The 12146-nt window shown below is 54.1% G+C and overlaps 2 protein-coding genes across 2 annotated transcripts in view; both read left to right on the forward strand.

The window, feature by feature from the left end:
* Positions 1-12146, forward strand: part of MSRB1 (methionine sulfoxide reductase B1) — a 68919-nt gene that overhangs the window by 18259 nt on the left and 38514 nt on the right. The gene's annotated exons all lie outside the window — the stretch shown is intronic.
* HS3ST6 (heparan sulfate-glucosamine 3-sulfotransferase 6) overlaps positions 4201-12146 on the forward strand; it is a 31893-nt gene continuing 23947 nt past the window's right edge. Inside the window, exon 1 of the mRNA XM_057398137.1 lies at positions 4201-4547. Coding sequence (XP_057254120.1) covers positions 4201-4547 — 347 coding nt within the window. The remainder of the gene's footprint in view (positions 4548-12146) is intronic.

Raw genomic sequence — 12146 nt, forward strand, 5'->3', positions numbered from 1 at the left:
TTGCTCTCTTACCCAGCTCCCTTTCACGAATTGCTCTTTGAACCCGGGCAGTTGTGCTGCATTTGTAAAACACACCGCTGTAATCAGGGGAACAGCATTCCTAATTGGATTGGAACAGCCTGGAGTAATTGGCTGCTTGGGAGCAGCCGTTTCGAATCAAGCTGTGTGCGCCTTAATAAGTTTGCTCGCCTTTATCAGCTTGGCAAACTCCGCGGTGGAGGTGACCTGGTAAATGATCTCCTGTGTTTCTAAAGCATTTTTCATCCCCGCTGATCCCTTGAGCCCCTTTCTTTCTCTCTTTGAATAACAGACTTGGGGAAACCCCAGAGCACCCACGCTGCAGCTCCTGCTCCGCGGGCAGAGGGGAGGTCCCTGAGGAGGAGATGGTTTGTGATGCTGGGGACACCAATTGGGATGCTTCTTGGTGGTTATCCAGGGTCTCATCCTGCGTGGACCCACTGGGTTTGGGGTTGGGGAAAGGACGGGCTATGGGGGGGTTCCTGATCATGCCCTTGGATGCTGCAGTGGGTGGTTTGGAGGCAGAGCTCATCACCACTGATCCAACTGACATGGGTAGGGCAGGAGGCAGCCTGCTGCCATACCAGCCCTAGGACCACACGGTCCTCAGGAGCACAGGGACCAGCCAGGCTGCCTGCTGCTGATTAAAGGTGGTCCTGTGGTAAACTGCAAGGCTGATGGTAGGTCTGTGCGTGGATGGAGCATTACCATCACTGAGCATCCCGCAGGCTGGACCACTGCTCCCTGGTACCCTGGGGGTGCTGGCACTGATCAGCTTCACCCTCTCTGCTGCTTTATTCTCCCCTTTTGCTGCTCACCCATCGCTGTTGCACATTGGCAGGGAGCTCCCATAGCCACAGCTCGGATGTTTGATCTCTTCCCCCTGGCAGCCATTGCATGCTCTCTTTGGCCGTAATCCAGCCCCTCAATGGAGCATCTTCCTCCACAGAGCACCAGCTTCTGCATGTCCACAGTGTCCTGGCTGCCCCTGGGCTGCCTTAGCCCCTGCTCCCCAGGAAGCTGCTGAGCCATCATCCTGGTCATGGGGCTTCCCGGGACCTTCCTGTTCCTGCTGGTGCCCGGTGAGGGGGGAATGACCCTTCTCATCCTCAGTGGAGACAATCAGCTCCAGGGTTCACAGCACCCTCGGTCAGGGCTGAGGCAGTGGTGATGTAGTACGTGAACGGCTGCGCTTGCATCTCATCAATCAGGGCTCAGAAGCACCGAGGCTCCCTCCACATCCGCAGTGTCTGTGCTGCTCCCGCCAGCACTTGCAGCCCATCCATAACCGGGCCCGTGACGGCCCCGAATGCTTTCATCTGCCTCTGCCAAAGCAGCCCCGTGGCTCCTGCAGGATGCGAGCAGCCTTGTGGCTGTAGGTGCCACCCGAGGGTGCTGAGCCCCAATGGAGGGCTTATGCAGCAACCGCGTGGTGTGCACCGGCCTTGGGAGCAAGGTGAGGTGTTGGGGTGCAGCAGTGCCTGTCCCTTCTCTCCCCAGGGGTGAGGGTAAATCCCCCCCAGCATCATTCCCTGCTCTGCACTGGGAATGGTCAGCAAGGCATGGTGCTGGCACTCGGTGCCCATCTCAGTGGCATTGCTCCTGCCTGTGGAAGGCAGCTCTGTGTAATGGACACCAGCACCACCAGCAGCAGGAGACCTTCCAATGGGATCACCAAGCTCTTGGAAAGCTGCAGTATCAGAGCTGCAGTTGAGGATGTACAAGCAGAGGGGGAAGGCACTTGGTGCACTGGCAGGGAATAGGGGATTGGAGATGAACTGAGCACCAGATCCCTGTCCCATTGTCCTTGCACAGTCATCTTTGGGCAGCCATAAGGCATGAGGGTGGTCTAAGGGCACCAAGCACCAGGAACACTGGAACTGCTCATTTCAGAACCCCTTTATTTTCAAAATGTCCTCATTTTGCTAAAAAATTGCTTCTGTTTGTTGGTTTATATCCCTGAGCTGCTGGCAAGGCAGTGAGCTCATCCTGGCCCAGTGGGGTCCTGGCTGATGCTGGGGTCCCTCCTGCATCATGAACCCGTGCTCATCCAAACATGGGGCTGGGAAGCCTCGGGCACAGCAGCTCACAGTGCTCAAGGCTCTCCCTCTTCACCACTGCAAGCCCCAGCTCATGTTTTAAGCCTTTTTCCTCAGTTTTGAAGGTGAGAAAGGAAAAGGAGCTGCTCCTTTGACCGGGCCAGAGCAGCATCAAGCACTAGGGGAGCGCTGGCAGTGCCAAAAGCAGCACCAGCTCTCCACCTTTCCAGCGCCTGTGTTTTGATGAAGTACCTCAACAGGGATATATCCATGCCAAACTCTTCCAATTGGAGAGACTGCTATTTTCCAACAACAATAACGTGTATCGTCCCCCCCACCCCAACCCAAACAGGGAGCTGGAGCCGTTCCCACACGCCCCAAGTGAAACCGTTCCTTGCTGCCGATGGCTTGCGCAAACCCAACAAGAGCTGGCAAGTGCGGTGCGGCAGAGTTTGGATGTGGTTTTAGTTATCGCACTGCTCCCGATAACAGATTCGCTTCCTCGTCATCATCCTCCGCCCCCCTTTTCCCTGGGGAGCCCCGGCGGGGAGCGCTGGACGGGATCTGCAGCGCACTCGCGCTGTTACATCCGCTCCTTGACAAGCCGCGGCGCAGGATGGGGCCGGCAGCCACGAGAGGGCACAAAGCCCCGTCCTGCTGCGCCCAGGCAGCCCTGAACCCATTCTGGCATTGCAGCCTTGCCACCCTGCGTCCCGGGTGTCATTCAGCCTCGGCACCCTGCAGCCAGGCCAAGGCACGGCCACGCAGGAGCATCACTGCCTCCCAACGCTGCCGTGTCAGCGCAGCTCTGCACCCTTCGGGTCCTAGGCTGCGGCTCTCCCCCTCCATGCTTTGGGAGACTCGTGGGATCTAATTACAAGAAGAGCTAATTGCATTAATAGGTTAATTAAGACACCGCTGATTTCAGACACAAAAAGGGGAGGCTTTCCATGAGCCTCCGTGTTCTGAGGCATGTGCTGGGATAGACCCGGGGGCACTTCAGTGAAGCCAAAGTGGGTGCCAGAAAGAACAGCCCCGTGGGAGTCCCCAGCACCGGGTCTTGGCTGGTTTGGTGATGGCACAGGCTGCCAGGAGGGCGCAGCCAGGATGCGGTGGTGCCATCACTGCAAGCAAGGCCTGGGCAGAGCACCCAGGGGTGCTGCGGGGTGCAGCTCCCACATCCCACTGATGCTGTGGCACTGGATGGGAAGTTTCCTTATTTAGCACCCTGGTTACCTTTGGGCCCCAGGGAATGGGGGATCCTCAGCAGCAGCAGGGAACCACCTTATCCCACCCCATCACCCATCGCACGCACACGTGTTAAAACACAACACCCAAACTGCTGCTCTGGGGCTTATTTCGGAAGGTGCAGGGGAATGGCCGGAAACCCGGGACTGCCCTTCCCAAGTACAACAAATACATGCACAGGGGGGGGTTGTGTCTCCACACCTGCAATGGGCGCAGCTTCATAAGCGCTGCTCATTGAGTGCTAATTGTTCTGTCGAGGTGACGGCTCTTTAGTCCCAGCCGAGGGCGTTGCAGCCTCCCATGTGCATCCACAAAACCCTTCTGCAGCCTCCTTTTTCCCTGTGAGGCGCTGGCACAGGGTGCCCAAAGAAGCTGTGGCTGCCCCATCCCTGGCAGTGCTCAAGGCCAGGTCGGACACGGACTTGGAGCAAGCTGCTCTAGTGGAAGGTGTCCCTGAGGTTGGAGCTGGATGGGCTTTAAGGTCCCTTCAACCCAAACCATTCCATGGTCCTGTGATTCTTTTAAAAGGGAGAAAATCGGGAAGTCAGCGCCAGGCTCTTCCCCCCCAATGTCCTGCAAGCGGTTCCCCCTGACTGTGGCTTCTCAGCGGGGTGGGGGGGGAGCCAGGGCTGGGGTGTCCCTGGGTACCCCACGCGTGTGCCCCGTCCCGTCCCGCCCCCCCTCCATCCCATCCCATCCCATCCCATCCCATCCCATCCCATCCCATCCCATCCCATCCCCCGGGGCGTTGCCGCCCCCGCCCCGCGTGGGGGGCGGTACGCGAGGGCCGGGCAGGGGGCGCGGAGCCGGGACTCGGGGGGGGGGGGGGGGGGGGGGGGGGGGTTGTGTGTGTGCAGCGGGATGCGCTGCCCATCGGGGCCGGTCGCGGCCCCCGATGGGATGTAGCGGGCGGCTGCTGGGACCCGTCGGGGGCCGCCGCGCCTCGCTGCTCCTCACCATGATCCTCTTCTTCACCTACTTCTTCTATTGCCTGCCGGGGCCCTGCGAGCCGCTGCCGCCCGCCCTGCTGCTGCCGCCGCCCGCCGCGCTCCCCGACGGCGCGGGGCTGGGGGCTGCGGGCGGCGGTAGCCGGCGGTTCCCGCAGGCCATCATCGTGGGGGTGAAGAAGGGCGGGACGCGGGCGCTGCTGGAGTTCCTGCGGGCGCACCCCGGGGTGCGGGCGGTGGGTGCGGAGCCCCACTTCTTCGACAGGTGCTACGAGAAGGGGCTGCGCTGGTACAGGTAAGGGCGAGGGGGGGGACACGCCGCTGGTCGGTAGTGAAGCGCTGAGCGGGTCTAATCGCTGACCGTAGCGTGGAGGTTGGGGTGGGGGGTGATGGCAACAGGCGGGTTGGGGATGGGGATAACGGGGGGTCGAGGGGAATTAATGGGGGGGGGGGGGTGGGGGTGGGATGCGAAGGGAGCCGAGCCGCGGGATCACAGGGGAGAGCAAGCTCCCACCCCTGCTCGCCGAGGAAGGGGAGGAAAAGCTTTCGGTGACGGCGCTGAAGTCGGGAGCGGTGGGAAGGCGAGCGCCGGTCCTGCCGGTCCTCCCTAATGCCCCCATTGCCGTGTTCTTCCCTGTTCCCGTGTCCCCCTGTTCCCCATCCCGCAGCCCAGGTGGCTGGGAGCGGGACAGCCCATCAGCAGAAATCTACCTTTTTTCCCCTCTGATTATCCATCCTTTGTGATTGTAACCTTTAATACCTGATTATCACACGTCCCAGCGTTTCCCCACCGGCTTCCCTTAGGAATTCTTTTATTCGAGTAGCTTATAAAGATAAAGGGAGCAAGAACCTCGGCTTGCAGGAGCGGGCTTGATCCTGGCTGGAAACACGAAGGCAGGGGTAGGGTGAAACAGCATCGCTTGGATCCTCGGTTGTGTCAAAGGGCAGAGCCGGCTGATTCAAGGGAGTTGCTTTGGTTGTGAGGGTTTCAATGGAATTGAACTCTTCAGGCGATAAAGCACTCGGAAGAGCAGCTACTGTGCATGTGGTGTCTATTAAAGTCCCGTCTCCCGGCCAACTCCAGAGCGGCCGGGCCAAGCGGAGTCAGAGCGTTAAGTCCCACGAAGCCCGTGAAAGGATCTGGTCCGTTGTTTTGAAGCGAATCCAAATGTGTAGGTTTATAAAAGCGCTGCGGTGTTCCCGGGGAAACATCTGAAAACAATAAGAGGAGTAGCTCTCCCTGTCCTTCCTGCCGCTCCATCCTCTTCTCCCTCGGGAATACTGCGCTCTTCCGTGTTCTTAATGTTTCAGGGGAGGTTGCAGCCTGGGCGAAATCATAACCTGTGCAAAGCGGTGTGTTTAATGGGAAGTGTAATTTTAGTGGTAATTTTACCCGCAGAGTTTCAGCTCTGTGAGACCACATCTGGGCTGTAAAGTTCCTGCCTTAACGCACCTTCAGACGCAGTAAGTAGCGCGCTTATTTTTATGGCTGTATTAATACCGCCGTCATTTATCAGCTCATTTCTCAGTCCCATTTGTAGCTGCGCTGCTCGAGGAGCAATAACGATGATAACTCACCTTTTGGGGTGAGGGTTCCAACGTAGGTCTTGCTTGGCAGAATGGGAGTTTAATGACTGGTGAGCACATAATTAAAGAGGGAAGATCGAAAGCTTTCATATCGCCGTAGCCCGGAGAGACACTCACAGCGAGGGAAGAATGAATAAATCTTAGTTCTGGATTGCTGCGTAGTGAGGTTTGAGTGCAGGGAGCCTGGCCTGAGCCCAGCGCGATGTTTTCAGATCATTCTGCATATGGTTATGGTAAATTTGGAGGGCTAGAGCAGGGCAGGGTTTCGGCAGGGCCAGACGCATCGCAGGGGAGAAGCTGCATCCTTTCTAGCGAGGGAAAAATCAGTAGTTGTTTTGCTTTAGCTCTGCGCTGGGTGAGCGTGTTTTCAATCACACACACAACTATTTGCCATAGTTTCCTCTTCTTTGTGCCTCCCTTGTTTTGTCTTCTTACAAGACCTTCCTATACCAAGGGTATTTTTCCCTGGGAAAGCCAGACGGAGCTAAATGTTTGAAGCTGGGCTGTGCTGGAGAGGAGGGGAATAGAAGTTGGACAGAAGTTCAGGTTTTTCCAATGAATATCTCAAAGTGGTGTAAACATTGCTGAAATATTTGAGCGTGCTAGGAAACCAAAATTACACCAAGTGCTGCTCAAGCCAAGATATTTGGCCTGAAGGCACCTGTAGGTCCTTGCTTGTCTGAAGTAAATGTGGAAAAAAGAATCCCTTGGAAATATCGCCATGGAATGGTTTTGTTCTTTCTTGGTAGCTCAGTTCTGCAGTGATTTCCCTGCTGTGGCCAGGAGTATCTGCTTGTGGGTGCGGAGTAGTTTACACTAGAACATAAGTTACTGCCTGCAGCCTTTTGTTCTTACTGGAACGTTTTGTTTTATTTAAATTAGGAATAGTCCAAAGTCCCTTTTATTATGTAGCTCTTTTTTTGCTAAGGAAGATAAAAATACTCTGCAAAAGCAGCGTCCGTATGGAATTCCTTGAGTTACTATAGGTTTAGCTAATTATAAGAAGATTAAACACCTTTTGGAGACAGCAACATAAATTACCTAATGGATAATCCAAGCATGATGTGACCTTTTATCCTAAAGCAAAGCATTGTATTCATTTTTTTGGCACTCAGAACTGCTTAAAGTAAACTGAAACAGAGCGATGAAGGATGTTGATGTGTGATGAAGGGTGTTGGTGTGTCTAGAGCTCCGCTCAGGCGGCGGTTTGGGGGTGCGAGTGTCTGGTTTGGGGATGTGAGTGTCCTATTAGGAACCCGGGACACTGCCTGGCTGCTTTTGGGGTACGTAGGTGAATGCAGACATTAAGAACTTGGTTGAACCTGAGTTGTTTGCAGTGATATTGAGAACTTCATTGTGACAAAATGAAGGGATGCTGGGTGCAATGGCATGGGGCAAATCCTGCCCTTGCTTGTGTGAATTGAGAACTGCATGGGTGTAACTCCTCTGTGGCTGCAGAGCAGCACCCACTTTCACCCCAGGAGCTTCTTGGTATGACAGAGAGCAGAGTTTGTGTCACAGGCGGCATTTGGGGTGCCTTTGGGAGCAAGCAGGGCCATGGGCTGTGTGCTCTGGTGGAGGCTGCTCCACGGGTGATGTTTGGGGGTGTAGCTGGGATCTCTGTATGGGATTGTTCCCTTTCTGGCTGCCAGAGCTGCGCTTGTTTCCCACGGAGCTGCCCGATGCTGCTCGGAGGTTTGGACCGCTCTGTCTGCCTGGCACCGTAATGCAGCACGGATGCAGTCCTGTGGGAAAAGGGGAAGAGGGAAAAGAGCAGGAGACACGGTGGATAACGGCGGCTTTGGAGCAGCGCAGGGAAAGGACTTTGCAGACGCTGGTTTGCATGAAAGGGGGTTTGAGGGAATTCATGTTGAGAGCACTCGGTCTGATGTCGCTTACCCACAGAAGAGTTTCCCCGTCTCCATCTGCCAAAACTTTGCAGCGACATCAGCTCAACGTGATGCTTTTCCTCTGTTTTGTATTATTTATGATCTGAGTCCCTCTTTTCCATCACCTCTTCCTGCCTTTTTCCAGTAGCCAAAGAAAGAGTTACACAGGAATGAGGCTGGGCCAAGGCTCCCAGCAACCCTTCACATCCCTGAGTAAAGCACGCACAAGAAAGCAGCATTGGGATCGTGCTCAGTGAAACCGCACCCTGGGTGATGGCGCGTGCTGGATTTCATAGGAATTATAAAAAATTCCTTATTTTCTTACACTTTGGGGCCAGAAGTAGTTAAAAACACTATGGGATGGCTCAGCAGTTGGTAAACACCTCTTGGTCCGTGTATGGGCTGGAGGCACACAGTGAATGGGCATCCTCTGACATTGCACAGCCATCCCAGGGATCCAGACCTCTGTATTTAGGTTTTTATTGTCATTTCCCCTTTTGATCTGATGCAGCACATGAAGAGGAGGAACTTTTCACGTGCTTCATCATGGATTACACTGTGATTTCATGCGTGCATTGAGCAGTGCCAGCGGTGTCCCAGCTTGGGAGCATCTGTGTGCGCCCAGGGGAGGCAGGCGGTGAGCAGAGAGCTGCTCCATGTGATGTGGGGTTGGGCTGGGTTTTCCCCCCCTTTCCCCTCTCCTTCAAACCCATTCATGGGAGCTAATAATGTCCTTGAAAGGCATCCAGGATTTCTTGAGCCAGACTTTGTTATCTCCAAACCTTGCAACCCTGAAGCTTTTGAGCGGCAGGGAAAGGACGCGGCTCCAGCGCTGCTCTTTTGACTTTTGCTGTGAGTGTTATTGGCAGTTGAAAAGTGGAGCTAAGTAGATGCCTTGAGGGGGTTTTTGTGTGTGTTGTGATTGTACAGACAGATCAAGACACTCTATAGCGCAAGCTGTTGAATAAAATCCGAGGTTTCGGCTACCCTGGAGTCACCCGGCTGCGTTTTGGCAGGGAGCTTGTATCCCTTTCCAGGGGAGCTTTTCACAGGCACATTTAAGAAACACATAGGTGGGAAGAGACAAAAGAACCTTGCGAGGAGTCAGATGGCGATGCACTGAGCCCTGCTCCGGGACATTATCTTTATTCATTGACACCAGCTAATCTGTTCTCCTGATGGACTCACGTTTCAGCGCTCCGTGTCTGAGTGGCCCTTGTTTTTCTTGGTGCATTTGCAGGGACTCAGTCCTGCAACGGGCTCCTTGTGCTTTACTGCTTTGTGAGCTCTTCTTTCTTCCTCCTTTTTTTATCTTTCATTGCAAAAATTGAGCCTTTCTCTATCAGCTTCCCCTCTCCTCACCCCCGTGTCCCGAAAATAAATCCTCAAATGCAAAGGAAAAATGCAGGAAACCTGAGAAAAAGCTGAGATTTTGTAACCAGGAAGAGGTATTTTAAAGCTTTTATTTAATGCACTTTGCTTTTATTCAGTGCTTTAGACCCAGCCCTATGCTTTCAAGGCCAGGTTGGAAGGGGCTTGGAGCAGCCCAGTCTGGTGGAAGGTGTCCCTAGAGGAACAGGATGAGCTTTAAGGTCCCTTCCAATGGGATACACTCAGGGCTTAAGCACTGTGTGCATCCCGGGTCTCCCTGCCATGGCGTGCCCCTGTTTTACTGCTGCCTGGCTTTGGGAAGCGATCCGTAATCCGTGCGAAGTTTGGTCTTCTGCAAACTGCTTTCACGTGGGATTAAAAATAGCTTCAACTGCCACGATGAGGAATTAACATTTGAAACTGTTTAAAGGCAGATATTACTGAGGGCAGGCAAGAGGGGCTCTGCCTGCCTCCTTTAGGGGGGTCTTTCCCACCGCACTGAGTCAGCGATGGGGTGGGGAGCACGACTTGGCCATCCAGCCCCCCGTTTCCACGCTGATGTTATTCCCTTGCTTTCACGTGGCAGCTCCCAAGTTTCACTCCCGCTCCAAAGCCCGTGAAGTTCTTCTTGCTGATACAAGCGGGTTTGAGAGTCTGAATTCCAGCCTGGCTCAGCTGCAAGGCAGCGTTAAGCCGGGTTATTCCATGTGTTGTTACGTAGATAGTGTCAGGCTAAAGTGATTAAAGCTGCGTGTTGGTGTTGGCTGTGATTTCTAGCGGGTGAAAGCTGGGTCTTGCAGAGTGGAATGAGCCACGGTCTTCCCGGCTGAGGAATGCTTTCTCTGCCGCTGTCTCTTAAATAAATGGTGGTTTCACAGACAGGCTGTGCAGTGGGGTGTGCAGGAGTAACCCGAGTGTCTAAAGGATCTTAAGTCTGCCAGCGCTGCTATCCCAGACTGCTTAAATAAGTACATAAAGCTGGGCAGCAAGGAATGATGGGGCTGGTTTAAACAGTGAATTTTATGTGAACTGATGCCTTTAGAATGATGCTTCTCTATTTATGCCCCTTTTTCTTGGGCTAGAAATTTAAATGTATAAACAGGGACCGTTTTTTTATCACCTGCATGTAAGCTCTCTGAAAAGATGCCAAACATGATGAAAAGTTCCCAAAGAGCAGCAAAAGCTGCAGGGTTTCTGTTTGCTGAGCTATTGAGGAGCAACAGTCATCATGGAGTAAGAGTTTTGGGGTTTCATCCTCAAACTGTCATGGTTTGGTTTTGGTTTTCAGAGGTGGTTTTTAGATGCAGACAAGGCCGGTGGATTTCGAGGGTGCTTTTATGCAAGGAGAGGCTATTACTTAAGAGAGTTCAAAGCTTATTTATAAAACAGTAATTACCATCCCCTGGGACGGGAGCGGGCAGCTCGCATCCAGCCGAGGAGGGGGCTACAACAGTTAATTGCCAAATATGCTTAAAAGCTGCTTCCTGACCTTTTAGGAAACTTTTAGCTGGAACAGGCTCGGGCAGAGATTGAAAACCTGCCTAATGAAAGGCCAGGTTTAATACCAGGACTTAGCTCTAAATGGCTTTTCAAAGGGCTTTGGAAATCCTCCTGCTTAGGAAGACGGCGTCTGAGGGATGCTCCGGTATCCTGCAGGACCGTGCTCTGCCCCAGAGCGAGGGCTGATGCGGCTGGGTGAGACCTGAGCCTGGTGGCTTCTACCCCATATCCCAGCTTTTGGGTTGGCTGAAAGGGGTCAGGAGGGTGGAATTCCCTGGAGCTCTTTGGTGTGATCTGCTCTGCCCTTACTTGGGTCCTGTGAGGTGCCCCCCCTGATGCCCTCCTCTATGGAGCATCTTGGATGACTCAGTTTAATCTCTGCCCTTGCTCTCGCACTGTATTTCAGCCCTCCAGTGGGATCCAAGCCATGTGCTGTGAGGGAGATGGAGATGCTCCATGAGCCCCAGCACCAAGGAGGTGCATTTTGCCTGCCTGACCCTGCCTGTGCCCAGTGTCTTTGCCCACCGTGTCCTCCCTGACCTGCTTCAGCAAGCTGAAAGCTCCTCAGCTTCTCTACCTGGAAGGGTGAGGAGCCGGTGGAACTCTTGGATCTCCCTGTGTGCCTCCCAACACATTCCTCTCCGAGTTTGTTTAGAAGTGTTTGAAAGTGAGGAGCAGAGGGATGTTCTGCATGACTTACAGCCTGTCTTTGAAAAGCACTTGGTTGCAAGCCCAAAGTGCAGTTGAGAGTGGAGGCAGCCTGGCCAGGTCTGGTCCACTCAGGGAGGTGTTTCTAGATGGGGTTTTCCTTGCAGGAGGATGTCCACGCTCCCCTTTAGTGGTAATGGTCCTGGGTGGAAAAATCACAGCAACCCATGTGATTTTGCCCCTTCTCCCTCCGTGCAGAGACAGCTCGCAGATCACAGGAGTCTGAACGTCCTCAGGATTATTCATGCATCCTTTAAGTGAGTCACTCTTGATCTGAAGAGTCGTTTGAAATGCAAATAGGGGTATTGCAGTCAGTCAGTCAGGCCGCTGGGGCGGTAACCGGGGCGCAGAGCCAGGCGCTGGCTAGCTGAATTTGAACCCGCAAGTGGTCCCAGTGCACGGGGTTGTCAATCCTGACCCTGGGTGCTGCTGGTGCTTGCAGGCAGTGGGATGATTCTGCCTGCAGAGATCCAGGCTTTGCACGGCTGGGATGCTCTAGAGCCACAGACCAAAAGGAGCATCCCTGTTCTGGCACATGACCTGAGCCACCCTGACCTGGAGCACGCAGAGCGCTGGACCCAGCACCATTTGAGACTAAAATACAGGGTGAAATGGTTGAATTTAGCTTCTCAGACACAGGTGCAGAAAACTGTAATGGTTTGGGCTGTTAAAGCACCAGCATAGGAATGTTTTAGGTGGCCGAGGGGAACAGCAGCACTTTGGGAGCAGGATGTGGGAGGGATTTAATATGCCAAACGTGCTCTATCGAGGCAAACCCTTGGCCAGGCAGGGACATGAGGGGAATAAAACACCTCTGGTCCAGTGCTGGGGGTGGCACA

The sequence above is a fragment of the Pezoporus wallicus genome, unplaced genomic scaffold (genome assembly GCF_028554395.1).
Source record: "Pezoporus wallicus isolate ANWC-B61680 ecotype Strahan unplaced genomic scaffold, APGP_CSIRO_Pwel_v1 contig_6274, whole genome shotgun sequence".
Lineage (NCBI taxonomy): Eukaryota > Metazoa > Chordata > Aves > Psittaciformes > Psittacidae > Pezoporus > Pezoporus wallicus.